The sequence below is a fragment of the Anopheles coluzzii genome, chromosome 2 (genome assembly GCF_943734685.1).
Source record: "Anopheles coluzzii chromosome 2, AcolN3, whole genome shotgun sequence".
NCBI lineage: Eukaryota > Metazoa > Arthropoda > Insecta > Diptera > Culicidae > Anopheles > Anopheles coluzzii.
The window spans coordinates 82,128,341-82,143,257 of record NC_064670.1 but is presented as its reverse complement, the minus strand read 5'-3'; the positions used below and the strand labels follow the sequence as shown (position 1 = coordinate 82,143,257).

The 14,917-nt window shown below is 39.3% G+C and overlaps 2 protein-coding genes across 8 annotated transcripts in view; one reads left to right on the top strand and one right to left on the bottom strand.

Moving 5' to 3' along the window:
• The first annotated feature begins 866 nt into the window (after positions 1–866).
• Positions 867–1,784, top strand: LOC120951925 (transmembrane protein 70 homolog, mitochondrial). Its single transcript, XM_040370927.2, has 2 exons — positions 867–1,471; positions 1,537–1,784. Exons 1-2 carry the CDS (start codon positions 965–967, stop codon positions 1,750–1,752), a joined length of 723 nt encoding a protein of 240 aa, XP_040226861.2. The 5' UTR covers positions 867–964; the 3' UTR covers positions 1,753–1,784.
• Positions 1,785–5,494: 3,710 nt separating this feature from the next.
• LOC120948168 (Down syndrome cell adhesion molecule-like protein Dscam2) overlaps positions 5,495–14,917 on the bottom strand; it is a 92,914-nt gene continuing 83,491 nt past the window's right edge. For 2 of the 7 annotated variants that reach the window (XM_040364221.2, XM_040364220.2), the window contains exons 14-18: positions 14,776–14,916; positions 14,573–14,692; positions 12,031–12,230; positions 11,232–11,533; positions 5,495–10,129 (exon numbers count right to left, since the gene is read on the bottom strand). In XM_040364221.2, the coding sequence (XP_040220155.1) occupies positions 9,685–10,129; positions 11,232–11,533; positions 12,031–12,230; positions 14,573–14,692; positions 14,776–14,916 (1,208 nt within the window). In that variant the 3' untranslated portion in view covers positions 5,495–9,684. Of the gene's footprint in view, positions 11,534–12,030; positions 12,231–14,572; positions 14,693–14,775; position 14,917 lie in introns of all 7 variants that reach the window. The other 5 variants (XM_040364224.2, XM_040364223.2, XM_040364222.2 and 2 more) reach the window with 5 other exon arrangements.

Sequence of the window (14,917 nt, the reverse complement as noted above, 5' to 3'; positions counted from 1 at the left end):
TTTAACTGTCAATCAACCAAATAAAAATAAAAAAACAACATAAACTGTGGAAGCGTCATATTAAGCTATGTAAAAAGGTCCGTAAATTGTTTAAGTTTGAGTTCAAGTCGACATTGTTTCCTAGCGAGTTATAGGCACTTATCATTTTTAATAAAGGATCGTTAGTTCCAAAATTAGTCGATCTGAATTCTATGTTAAATAATGACCTGGTTCTTAAGATTCTACTGGGGGCCTGAAAGTTCAATTTACTCAGAATTGACGGGGCGTCTAAAGATCCGGTAACAAGTTTGTGTATAAATAAGCACTGTGCCGTCTTTCTTCTATGTTGCAGTGGTTCTAGTCCAAATAACAGGCACCTTGTACGGTAAGAGGGATAAACAGAATTACGAGACCACGGGAGACGGTAAAACAATGAACGAGTGAGCTTACGTTGAACCGATTCTAGCCTATCTATTAAATATTGCTGTGTCGGAGTCCAAATAATACTAGCGAATTCTAAGGTAGGACGGACAATTGCACAATACAGAGCTTTTATACTGAATGGATCTTTGAAGTCTTTCGCAACACGCAAAATGAATCCTAACAAACGGAAGGCTTTTGAAAGTATTGCTTCATAGTTTACACAATTTTCACAGCAAAATGCCCCCAACAGCTTTGAGAACTGTATATTACAAGTTTAACATACATTTTTCAGATTTTTTCTATGAGAATTAAAAAAATAAAGGTATTTCGATTTGAATAAAAACCGCTTTCTGGATGACAAAAATCCAAGACGCGACTGATTGAGTCATTCCAAAAACATTTGCAGAAGCGAAGCAAAACAAATCCGCCGATCAGCTGTCACATTGACAAATAACAAAGATTATACAATTTCGGCTATTTGCGTTTCGTTGTTTGCAGCAGGTCGCCGGTAGAAGAGTGTAGTTCCATTGCTGAAATTAGTTTATCAGAAAACAACTGAAGCATGCATTCGCTCCGGTTAACGCTGCCACGAATTGTGCGCGCAATGCCTAGTTCCTCAGCGTTCCGAGCACCATTAGGCGTAATATTGAGGCAAAACTCGTGCCTGCTGCAACAGCGGCAAAATTCAGCAACATCCATGCGGATGCTATGTTCGAAAACAGCGCCACCCACCAGTGCTCAAGAGTCTGCCAAACACACCAAGGACGACAATCTGGGCGACCGAGTGTACTACGGGAGTCTCACGCCACAAATACGGGCGGTAAAGGTGTTCTCGTTGGCCACCAGCATAGGCGGCATCGTTGCGCAACCGATTTTGCTCGAACAAGCCAGCAAGGTAGGCGGTATGCCGATGATAGTGGCCGTTTGCGGGTTTGCCGGATTCTTCACCTTCGTCACACCGATACTGCTGCACTTGGTCACAAAACGATACATTACCGATCTGCACTACGATCCTTCCAAGCAGCAGTATACGGCCACAACGATAACGTTTTTCCTTCAGCGGGAAAAGGTAAGATATGCTGCAGAGCAAATCATTCCATGTGCTTGTGATACATATTTGTTTGATCGTTTTAGACGGCTTTTAAAATTGAGGATGTTTCCGTGCCGGAAGTTGGTGGTTTGTTTACGACATTTTTGGTGAAAAATAAAGCCTTCTTTGTCGATCCGCAGCTGTTTCCCGATCCTACACATTACATCAAAATAATGGGTTACGACAAACCAATCGATTTCAAGTTTGAAGAAGCTCGACAAACGAGTAACAGCGAAGAAAAGGAAAAGCAACATCGATAAGAATAAATATATCGAAACTAGTGATTATTCAATTTTATTGTATGACATTTCTTATGATGTGCTGTTCGGCTACAAAATAGTAAGTATAATTATTCATCCGGGCGTAGCAGAACTTTCTAGCTTCTCTTTAAATTAAATTAAACAACTGTATTAGGTATAGATAAGAATCAAAGAGAGCCGGTAGCGATCATGCAGATCGTCTAACAGGGAATAAGCGAACAATGTAGGGGAAGGTAGTCAAAGACGGGCACGTTAAGGGAAATGGTAAAAATCTAGGGATACATAAGTGAAACGACCATGAAAATGTGCATAAATTATCTTACACTCATGTTTTATCAGAAAATGAGTTGAAACTTTTAAGTTTCCATTGATTTTTGCGTTTTTTTTCATGAATGAAAAACATGATTTTTTTCATAAAGTTTTTAAATGTTCAGGAAAACCTGTTATGGGAAAGATGGACACCATGAAGGGTAAGATAAACACCCAGTAGCGGATCTAACGGTAGGTGGACTAGGCGGTCGCCTGGGGCCCCGCCGACTTAGGGCCCCCGGAAGGATGGACGTTGGGGTCCCGAGGCTGGCGAGTAATTTGCACCCCCTCCCTCCCCCCGTCAGTAAAAATTTTAGAGTCTGTGACTGATTATCGTAGGCCCGCCCCGACAGCATTTCAAGTTTACTGTTCAATCTCCCTACAGCAAGTTCAGTGCCAGAACCCCCTCTCCCCCTCAAACACTATTTACCATTTATAGGGGGACTCAACACGTCTTACCGCCTAGGGCCCCCGATACCCTCAATCCGCTACTGTAGACACCTATAAAAAACGTTGGAAATTGAAGAGGTTTATAGTACTTTTACCTATCCTATTGCTTTCCACATCCTGGTACGTACGTAAACCATTTCTTGGCCAATTGCAACGACGGTTCATTCAGCCATGAATTAGAATTGAATTTAATCTAGAAATTGTAAGCGGCGCTTGTAATATATCGTAGAATGCATCATGTAAAGCATTAATGAAATATTGCGCAGTAACAGCTGACGTTGCTCCAGCTTACAGAACAACAGTCTAGAACTTCCTTTTAGGAAATTACTCCGCGAAAAGTCCACGACCCCAGTATTTTTTCAGGGACTAGTTAATAGTTTAAGCCATTTTCCATTCAACAATTGATAATTGTAATCTCATAGAATTTCTCATCTATTCCTGAACGATGTTATATCAATGCCTCATCTTTTTATTGCTTAAAATTGTCCAAGTCGTGACAAGATATTGGATGTCGTGAAGCGCCTCATCTGGGTTGAGCGAGTAATAACATAACGAATGGCTACTATTTTGGCCGGTGTTTCATTTCTCGCTAATTTCAATACTTTATCTAATTGCTTGGCCGGTCTCGTAGTACAGTCGTCAACTCGTACGACTTAACAACATGCCCGTCATGGGTTCAATCCCCAAATAGACCGTGCCGCCATACGTAGGACTGACTATCCTGCTATGGGGGGAATCAATTAGTCACTGAAAGCCAAGCCCACAAGTGGGTACAGGGAGGCCTTGACCGACATCGGTTGTTGAGCCAAAGAAGAAGAAGAGAGATCTAATTGCTTATTGGTTTATAGCTTCGGAATACCCTTATTTATGGTATTTTAAGAAATCTATTAATAACCAATTGATATAAGAAGTAAAATAAATCAATAAATCGGTGTCCATCGTTCCCTACAACAAAGTGTCCGTCTTTCCCGCTTTGGTGTCAGGATGTTTAAACCACCAAAGATGTTTGATGTTTAAACCAAATAAGATTTTTATTACTTTCATTCTCGTTATTTCGCCAGTTTTATCATTAATGATCACGACAACTCCTTCATGAAATAAAACTTCCGGAAATATACACAATACAAGTTGTAGAGCTTAAAATCCGCAGTAGTCAAATTAGACCCACAAGGGTGCATACAATTGACGATTTTTTCGTGGATTTAAACAATTTTGCATATATTATGCCAAAAATGTTCTCAAATGTGTTGTTTAACTTTAAGCTAGTATGCAGCATTGTTGATTTTTTCGTGCATTTATGAGAAGTGTCCGTCTTACCCGCAGTGTCCGTCTTTACCTACCTTCCCCTAGGAGTATTATGAGTTGTTTCCATATAAGATATAGATGAAATGGTCAACGCCTCCTAGAATATTGTCCAAGGAATAGACCCACCGAAATGTAGATTAACTATGTCAAATAGAATGTTACATCGAAGAATATAAGCTCTCGAGGGCCGCATGCGACCCGTGACCCGTAGTTTGGAGACCCTTGTACTAAAAGGATATTGTCCTGGGCGACGCACCGAGCGCTCTCATTAATGCCATAAGAAACTGCAATGCTACAGAAACTTAAAGAGACTGCAGACCCCACCCATCTAGTATAAAAAGCGTCGTTTTCAGGAATTGGACAATCAACTGCGGGAGAAACTCAATAAGTGGACTTTGAACATTCATTCAGTATACAATATTGTGAAATACTGGATTCCTCGAACTTTCGTTCTGTCACAGTTCTGAATATCGTCTATGAGATCATATCCCAGAACGTATTTTACAGAATGCTCTGTATTGTTTTCGACACATTTCTTTGACAATTGTCATGGTGAGTTTGTTGGAGCTGAGTCTATCATCGATCTTTTTTTTTCTATTCTTACGTCATCAGTTACGTTACGTGAATCAATGTTAAAGCGACGTATGACACCATATATCGGAATGAACTATAGCATGTGGATCTGGTTGTTGCACGGTACCATGATCAACGTGCAGTGTAAGGTGAGAATATATGTCGGAATCGTATGAATCTGATCGGAGTCTGAGTCCGGTAAAGGGACTTATTGGGATACAGAGTATTCGTTACCGACAACAACCTAGAACAAGCATGACGTGACATATTATGAGGATGATATGAGTATGTTAGCCTTATACCTCACCAAGAAAGTGTTCGACAGCAACTCTCAGTTCGCTCAGGTGCAAATGATTCGCCAGCCTCGGGGCCCCAACGTCCATCTTTCCGGGAGCCCTTGTCGTTAGTACTCTGTCCATACGGCATACTATAGACTAGCGATGTACGGGCCCCCAGTTTTTATGTTATAGCTTTTCAAAAAAAAAAACAAAACGAAAAAGCCATTTTTTATAATACTTTACACAATTTTCATAGCAAAATGGTTTTTATTCAAATGGAAACTCCTATATCTTTTTTATGGCTCATTGAAAAAATCTGAAAAATGTATGTTAGATGTTTAATATACAGTTATTAAATCTATTAGAGCCATTTTGTTGTGAATTTTTTTTAAAGTAGTAAAACAATGGTTTTTTAGTACTGCCTAGAATAGGGCATTTAAAAAAATCTACGAAAAATTTCAGAGAAAGATAGGTATGGTTTACATACACATTCCAAATTTCAAGTCAATTGGATTCCTATAATCAGATAAATAAGCAATCAAAACCACTAAAGCATGAAGTCAAAAACTAAACTAAGTTATAAAATGCCATAAGATTATGAATTTAAGATGATAGATAATAGAAGAATGAAAAAAAGTATTTGATCTGAATCATATTGTTAAAATAGACACAATTATTTTAGTGGTAGTTTAATTTTGTTAAAATTAAAAATAAAAGAAAACTCTTTTTTCTAGAAATGTTTAATAAAAAATCAGGAGTTGTTATACATGCTAAAATACGGTAGTTACATTGTAACGAATTTCGGGTTTCGATTAATAATCGGTAGCTTAAATACAAACAATGTCTTTTTTTATTAACATATTATTTTTAAGTTCCTCGTTTCCTGTCCTTTCTGTTTGTTAAGTTTACGCACATTTGTATTCCATTTTGGCAAGTACGCGTGTGCCTTTGGTTAGACTCGTACATTCAATTTAATGCTCTCTTTCTCTATCGTTTATTTTCATTCCTTTTTAATCGTACTCAGAGTGTGAACATGTTCCTTTTCTTATACCGTTAGAAAGTTGTTTTTTTTTTGTTTAATACTTGAATTTTGGATTGGAATTCTGTAGTCAATGGTTATCTACGACACTAAATGTCTGTTAGCTGACTGATGTACTCATATCTAATGTATAGTGTTGCTTCAGTTGCCGGTTTGCTTTGTTCGAGGTGTTCTTTTGTGGGATATTTTTTTTATTTTGAATGCTTTAGCACTGACTTCATGATTGGCTACTTTCATATTATGTATCGAACATCTCAGTAATATTTGATCGTTTTTTTGTTTTGTTGGCTTTGCTCCTTCACCGAATAGCTTTGCTACGTTTGCTAGTGTTTCGTGCCTTTTCCGCGCACCCTAATTAAATCTATACTTGTTTTTTTTCATTTCTTGTTTTAATCTTCAATCATAGCTGTTTTTATACACTTCATTCAGTAACAGAAACATTCATGCTATCAGACACAACGATGGTTTAATCTTTTACCGTCATTTTGCTCTTCTCTTTTCGGTCACACATTTATATTTATGTATATATATATCTATTTACCTACAATATACCTTACATTTTCGCACATCAGTTTCAATTGGACTCATTTGTGGATACTCGGGATGCGGCAATGAGTCTCTATATGTTTGTAGTTAATCATAATTAAAAGTTCTTAATTTTTGTTTGAGTTTTCGTTTTCATCGCGTATAATTCGTGTAGGGCAGTTTATTGTGTTTTTGTTTCAGATGTAATAATAATGCTCTGTTGACATTTCATGTGCTTGTCCATCGTTTTACTTTGCTTATGAGTACTACGAGCCCTGCTTTATCGGTTGTATTTGTTTTCTTTTTTTTTTTTGTTGTAAAAATTTAATTTTAATTTTGATCACCTTTTTGTTTGTTTGTTGTTTTTATTTCATGTCTTTTTTCTCATCTCTCACCTGTACTATCAGATTTCGCTTTTCTTGCTATCCTAGTCTCAATTGTACAAATTGGCCGAAAAAGATATGCCGAAACTTTTGCTGTATGGCGTGTATATTGCAAGAGTGATGTACTCACAGTGCAGAATTTGGTTCTGTATTTGTTGTCGAGTACGCTGCTTCTGGTGTGGTGTGCACATTGAACGAGTCTTTTGTATGAAATAAAACCGAATTTGTTTATATAGTTTTCGCCGAAACAAAATCAAACGGCATTAATATTTGATGCCACTTTGAAATTTTAATTAGCAAAAATCATAATTAAAAGTAAACAAATTATTTGTCAGTGCCCTTTCCTGTGTATTTCGTGTAACATACTTCATTAACATGGCTTAGCCTTAAAATATACATGTAAAAAATTCAAACGTGTAACATAACTAGCTACCACTTGGGTTAGTGGTTTTATTCAGCTTAAATGAATGTAATTAATGAAAAAGCTGTGCACCTTTAGTAAAAATGGGTTGCAATTTTCACACTCGCTTTAAACATCTCACATCGATGTCTGATGTTTTAGTAAGCATGAGTCAACGTGTGTGTACGATTGAGTGGGAAATTGTATAATTTCCGTCCTGAGGACGACTTTATATGATAAATTGTATCGTTTTTAAATATGAGTTGTCTGTCTTGTTTTGCTTAAACTTTCTTCTACATGCTGAATTGCTGTGAATAGGCTTGGTTTTGCTCATCAATAAATTCGTACAGTTCGATGTTTGGCCTTCTAACGCTTAACTACCGGATTCACACTGTTTGGCTACGATTTTTTTAAACTAACTGTATGCTATATAGCGGCGTATCGGTTTGTGCATGAACCTCCTTCCAAGCATCTCCATGTCGGTAAATTATGTTGTCTACCGTATGCTACAGACATTAGTTCTAGTATCTAGCAGTGTATGTCTGCAACCACGACTATTTGTGACAGATAAATTCCTGATCTTCAAAAGTACGTAACATGATATTCAATAGCATCAAAAACAAAGTCAAAACATCAGTCCATACATCAGTAAAATAACAATCGGAAAGACGGAAAGCCTGAAATGCTTTTTCGCCTGTACTAACGGATTGATTCGTTTGTAGTAAAATAAAATCAAATAGTCCTTTTGGCGGATAAGAAAAAGAAAACAGTTCTCCATAAAAAAGTCACGTAGCAAAACGATGAACTTTTAATAGTATGCATTCATAATCGAGATAGTGCTTTGGGATATACTGCTGATTTTTGTTCCACATCAGTGCCTACAAGGAAACAATCATGCAAACAGATATCGATTTGCCGCTATGTGAGTGTTTACATTTTTCTTAGTTTTTATCGGTAAAACAGTACGTCTGATGGTAGATTTTCAATGTATATTGTAAACTAGTAACCATTTCTATTATATTTGGTAGACAGCAAAAGAAAATCGTGCCTCTGTCGATCTATCGCTAGTGTGTGTGTGTGTGCGTACGTAATTTGCATTTCTCGGGACTACAAACTAATGTATGGATATCAGCTTTGCAAAACTGTTCCTGTCGAAAGAATCTCTGTACTGCTTGCAGTTTTATTTTTTGTTCGTTTCTTTGTTTTATTCTAGTCTATACTGCTGCTGCATAACGCCCTTTGTCTGCTAGCAAATCGCTCAAAGCCTATAGTTATCGGCCATTTTGTAAATTTGATTGTGGTATACACCGCTCTGATACCCGCTCTATCGAACAAATCCTCAGCTCCGTCCCGTGACCGCACTGCGTGGCAAGACAGCATGCGGACAGCGGATACTGGAAGCAACCTTATGTACTGTATTGCAAGCATTCGATGCACCATCGGCCGCTCATTCTGATTGCAGGAGATACGGTAAGTAAGACAAAAAGATCGACTACTCTTTTCGCTAAATGCAACAATCCCGGACCGGAGTCGGACCGGCCCAGACAGTTAAGGAACATCCAGTTGGAGCCCGTGCAAGTTGTGAGACGATTTGTTCATGTTTTTAGTGGTTCTCTCATAATTTGTATGAGTGTTTGTGTGTGTATGTGTATCCGGAACCATTCTACTTAACTGCAGACTTTAAAAGTTAAGAATGTAGTAATGAAAATTCAGTCTTTATACACAGATTACAAAATCCTTGCTGTAGTAGTGTATTTGGTTTCATACATTGCCATTGTATGCCTTTTCTTATGTTAGATTCCTTTTGTCCTGTTATTCAGAATCTGATTCATTTGTGAAACTGTTGTCCTTTTGAAGCGTAATTCAAACGCGATCTACATTATCAAATTAAACAAAATCAAAACCCACTAAGAATAAAGTATAAAATTATTCCGACAAATACGCATCTTCATGGCGACATCTCCGACAGTTAACGGCCAATTTGATTGGGTAAAATTTAAATTTGTTTATATGCCAACAATGGAGTTAAAGCTTGCGGACTTGTAGTAGATAGGAAGGCAACCAATAAGAGCGAAGGAAGTACAGTTGGCACACTCGTGTTCAAAGCTGAAAAAAAAGTTTCGTTCCACAACATTTGCCTTGTCAGGCTTTGACTGACGCACACTCGCGCACACAATGGTTACGTGAGTTCTAGGTAGAATTTGCATTTTAATTTTCACTAGCTAGCCTAAGAAAAGGACGATTCTTGTGATCATTCGAATCCAGCTGCATGGTCGTTTTCCAACTATTCAACCTCCCCTTTTAAGTTGTTGCTAGTGTATAGTGCATTTCTTCTTGTTAAGTGTATATAAAACGTTACCTACTTTTGATTGAGCATTCCACCTCGCACACTGCATATCGGTGGTAGCAACAGGAGAGAGTGGAAACGGTGACAGTTTAAAGACCTACAGAAGGTAATGGAATGATTCCACGCTCTACGTGACATAATGTTTTGTTTTGTCTTGTTTTTAGTTTTTAGTCTAACGATTATCGTCCTATCTTGTTATCTGCTACAACGTTGGCTCCGTGGGCTACTTATACACTTAAAAAGGAATACTGAGAACGATTGCCGACCTGTTGTCCTGCTTGGTTTTGATTCTTTAACCCGAGATCCGAAAGCGCTGACACAGCTTACACGGCGATCGAGTAATCGGAAGGATGTCCGGTAGCATTTCCACCACCAGTGCCACCCATGATGCTACCCACGATGCCACTGTTTCCATTGTTGTTATTGTTGCTGCTGGCGCTGTTGTTGTTGCCACTGCCACCGTTGTTGTTGTTAATGTTGTTGTTACTGCTGTTACTGTTGGACCCTCCGGTGGGTCCGGCCGCGGTGCTGTTGCTCTGATTCGGCCTCGACCAGAGTGACGATCGCATGCCCAGCTTAAGCTTCTTGATCGTATCGATGTCGCACTCGGCCTCGGACAGCTCGATCCGATCCGGTGTGCCTCCCTCGATCGGGACCTGATGGAACAGCGGGCCACCGCCCGGCGCACTACCGTCTGGCAGATGGAGCGGTGTCAGCAGTGATCGCATCGTACCCCTGGGCATGTAGATGTGGTGCGTTTGACTTTGACTATATTGGATTCACGGAACGAACGGATATTGGGGGTTGTTTTCGTTTTGATAATATGTGTGTGCGTGTGTTTAGAACGTATTCAAACGTTTCAAGTGTGACGGTTTCCGAATATTGTACATCAAAGGTGGCCAGTGCGTTAAGGTCAATGCGTTTCGTTTTTGCATTTTAAGGTTAAATTTAGTTTGTTTCATAGCCATAGCAGAAAGCATTTACAATTTTTGTTTTTTTTTTTTGATAATACAATTTGAAGGTTTTGAGAGATGACGCAACAACAAACAGGTGATGAGTAGGCAGTAGTAGTAGTAGTAGTAGTGGTAGTAGTAGAAGTAGTGGTAGAAGTTGTAGTTGTAGTAGTTGGTATCGAAACCGAGAAGAAGGTAGAGTCGTTTTAGTGATCAATTGCTATGCGGAACGATCATATATTGTTGTTTTTTTTTTGTGAAGGAGGGATGTGGTGGTGATTGATGTGAGCTTGGTGAAGGATGTGTATGCTTTTTTTTGTTTTGCTTTGATCTGGGCAAGTGACACAGGTGTGTTAGTGACGATAGGTGGCACTGTTGATCGTATCCAACTACATCTTAGCTTGTGCGCTGGTCAGTTGATTTGGTCTTAGAGACGCTGGTTTTGTTCATCAATGGCCTTAGCTTTTTTTGCGAATTGTTTTTTTTTTGTAAGTTTTCAGTTTGGTAACACAGCTCTTGTTCTACCGCTGCTTGTACTAATGGTTTAACAGAATATCCTTGCCTAATCAGTCGACTAACTTCGATTGGTTTCGATTTAGCGGTTCTTATTAGCTATACGCATAGGCTCAACAAGTGCAGCGCCGTGTTGCTCCTGTCCTGCGCACTGCTGGGCGAGGCGCCCCGCCGTACGCTCACATGCACACCCATTTCATCAACAGTTGGGAGACAGACGAGAGTTGGTGGAGCCGATTGTTCTACTACTGTGTATGGGACGAAACTGGGACGGCATGCGGGGAAGCTGTATCGGAACGTTATCGTTCTGGCAACTACTACGGGGTGACGCTATTGGTGACTGAGCTTTGGAGGACTTGTGTCGTGGTGTGGTGTTAGTGTTATGAAGGTGAAGATGATGGTACCTTGAACGGCCACGCCGAGGTAACGACTTTTGTTCGGACATCGGCGATAAATCGGACGATGTGCTCGATTGCGTGCCGTGATAAATTAGACCTGGAATAGAACGCATATAGTGGTTCGGGTTATAGCCGTGGTCGCCTGGGCCGCCAGCTGCCACGTCCAGATCCTTACTGTGCTTCATCTTCGCGTCCAGCTGATTGGACGATTCGGTTCTGCTCGACGTTAACTGATCTGGGTCCGAATCTGACTCCTCGCTTTCAGGTTCCGTTTTGCGCGAGTGCCTTCGGCGGCCCTTGGACGAGTTCTGCAGCGAAGTACACGGGAAGGAAAGGGTAACGTTAGCTTCAGTACGCGTTACGACCGCACCCGCAAGCAGTGCTGGTAGAGTGTACGGTGTTGTGCACGTCACTACACCTGGCCACACTATGCTGAACGCAAAAGTTAAACGTAAATGCCGCACGGCCCTACAAACCTATAGCATACATTAACTCAACCGATTAAGGGATCATCGGGAAGCATGGGGATTTTTCGGGGATTTTCAGAGGATCCGTTTAGGCTAGCAGTACAGTTCGGACCGAACTGACTGCAGCAATTGTTGATGTGTTTTAAAATTTTAAATTTTCATTGAGTAGGATTAACGTTTCGGAGAAGGAATGAATGGGAACGAACTCATGAATCGTTAAAATCAAATTAAACCAAACGCAAGTAAAAGGGGGAAAAGAAGCCGTTCAATAGCCAATCAGTGTGTGTGTGTAAGTGTGCGTGTGTCTAAGTAGGGATAGAAGAAGTAAAAAAACGCACAATATTGTAGTATGGTGATTGATTGTGAAGTCTCAGTACCGCTGCTGGTGGTGGCGAGGCGCAACCCTCGGTCATGGCGCGTTCGTGGTACATGAAGGAATGGAGCAAAGTGTTTGCAGGCCCGCTGTGGTGAGGTTGGGCAAGTGTGCTGGCTTCTGATAGCTGGAACGTAGCGTAGGGCGAGATGTCCTCGGATGTTTCTGAAGGTAGAAGAAAAGGATACATGGTTACTGGAAGAATCCTTAGTAATGTAAGTAACAAAATGTTATTTTGTTATGAGATTTATGCAGAGTAGCCTTAGTAAGGATGACTAGGTCTTTATTTTGTAGTTCATTAAGAAATGTATAGTAAACAGTCCATTTAAATATTACGGCAAAAATTGGAGGAGTACGGCCTTCACTTTTAGAGTACAATATTAGTATTCTATAACAAAGTGTATAATATTTAATATCATACCCAGTAAAGAGCATCAAGTTTTATATTGAATGCTCTCGCCCTTTGAATATTATATGTACTATGTTGGTTGACGTAGTATCAGTAATGGGTTCATTAAAATAATCAGAAAAAAAAGTTTAAAAAAGGATCGGATGCTAAATCATAGCTGATATGTTGTGCGCTAGTGTTGGCGCGAGAAGTGCTACTAAATGTTTTATATGAAACAGGAATACCTTTCTATGAGGACTGTAGAGTTCTGAAACGCGCATCAGTAGTGTTGACCTAACACAAATAGAACCCTACAAGGGTTTTACTAATTTAAACAAATGTTTTTATTTGGCAAACTACCGACATCGGATGATGGCCTACCTATGTCACATGTGGTACCATATATGTGGCTAACTAATGTACCCATCGTGGGATAGTCGGTCCAGTGCTTGAGGGTCTCATATGGTCATGAGATGTGCTCTTATCGGTTCTTAATACTGTAGTGCGACATGAACGACCCATAAGATCTTTTAAGAATTGCAAAAGGTAGAAAAACAAAATGCTCAGGAAAAGGCTGCCTTATCCTATCTATATTTAAAAAAAATTATCCATCTATAATACGATCGTCAGCTCAGTTTATGAAAGACACGATTCATATGAAATTAAAATTCAGGACGGACCCTTGCACTTGATACCTATTTCATAAAAATTAGTTACGATAAAGACAACTTCTTGGGTGTAATGACCGTTTAGTTTAGTATCAACAATCAATACTTGCAGGATTTCCAAGTTACTTTCGAGTGTGCATATTATGATTCACCGCTTCCAAGATATTTTTCAACAGCTGTCAAATGGTGTATTTGCATCAAAATAAAGTTTCAGTTTTTACTCATGATTTTATGTTATGATGGAAATGCAACATTTGAAAGCTGTTGAAAAACGTTTCGCAAGAAAAGAAATATGTTGTAGACATTGGAAATTGATTCGGAAAAACCTGTATTGATTACCCATAGCAGGATAGTTATTCCTACGTATGGGGGACAATGTCGATACAGGATATAATTCCATTACAGGCACGTTGGTAAGTCGTTCGAGTAAACGACATAAGATCTAGGACTAAAACTTATAAAATCAATTAGTTATAAATATTGGCGAATAATGTAAACATTTATCTCTAATTGTTGATCATATTTTTCTTACGATTCTCTACATGTGTCTGTCATGTGTACATTCTCTGTGGTGTCCCTATACCCTGATTATTGTTGACTAAAGCTTCTCGTGTATTGTTTCTAGTCTTTCCTTCATAGAGAATACTAACTATGGCATTAATAAGGCACATATTTTGGTTATGTATGGCGTATGACCAGTGAAATTTGTGGTCATTTTTGTCCATAATATAAAGCAACTTATATTGTTGTAGGATCCGGTCCGTGTTAGAGTATGCCTGCGTTATAGCTCTAGGCCCCATAAATAAGATCTAAAGCATTGAAAGTGTTGTGTTTAGGTTGTTTTTGGTATCTTTACACTTAACGATGCACAATAATAAATGATACACAATAGACACGTTATACAATAAACACATTAAAACAACCTCGGCCGCGCGCCAGCCGTAACGTGCCCTGCCGGGAGCCAAAATTCCGGAATCGGAATCGGTTCTGGAATTAATTCCGAACACGGAATCGGAATCGGGTAGGTCCGATTTCGAGCTCCTACCACTACACGATACACACTCAGCGGCCCGCGCTTAGTTTCACATTCGTACCTCTTCTATTCCATATACAATTTTATGTTCCATATCGGTCCTTACGTATGAACCATTGTTATAGCTATTTTTACCTTTATGCGTGCGTCTGATCTAGTCAATTTTAACTTATTTTTCCCTTCTCATCTTCTGGACCCGTATTTGCTTCTTTTTGCATTTTATACTTATTCTTCTTGTTGTTCTTTACATATTCTCTAAACCCCTATACTCTTTTCTATTCCGTATTTGTTAAGTAAGCACACGGTCGAATAACCAAAATCAAACAAATAGATACAAATAAAGGAATGAAGAAGATGTTTCCCCATGTAAGTTGATAAGTTTGAAAGTTCAGTTTCCGTCACGAAAGTTCATACTTACCAGGTATTTTGTCACCGGCCTGCAGTGCTACCTTATGAATTGTAGCGTAATATCGATCCCGCTGTGCATCAGTAGTTTGCTGGCTTTCCATTGTGTCTTTTCGCTGACGGCCTCTTTGGCCTGTAACAAAATAAAATGTGTTGGCTTTGTAGGTTGAAAAGGTTCATCAGATGGAACAATGTTTTGAAAAATGCGAAACTTACGGTATTTGTAACAAACCACTGTGAAAGCAATGCAAATGATTGTGGCGGTGATGGTGATGATGATCGGTATCAGAAGTTGAATATTGTTATAAAAAATTTGAGAACGATGTCCTCTTTGTACTAGTTCTGGTGGTGGTGGGTC

Bases quoted from the DNA above. Each gene is read 5' to 3' on its own strand.
- LOC120951925 (XM_040370927.2), top strand. From the start codon at position 965: ATGCATTCGCTCCGGTTAACGCTGCCACGAATTGTGCGCGCAATGCCT. The intron at 1,472-1,536 runs GTAAGATATGCT...TGATCGTTTTAG, and splicing joins TTTTCCTTCAGCGGGAAAAG to ACGGCTTTTAAAATTGAGGA.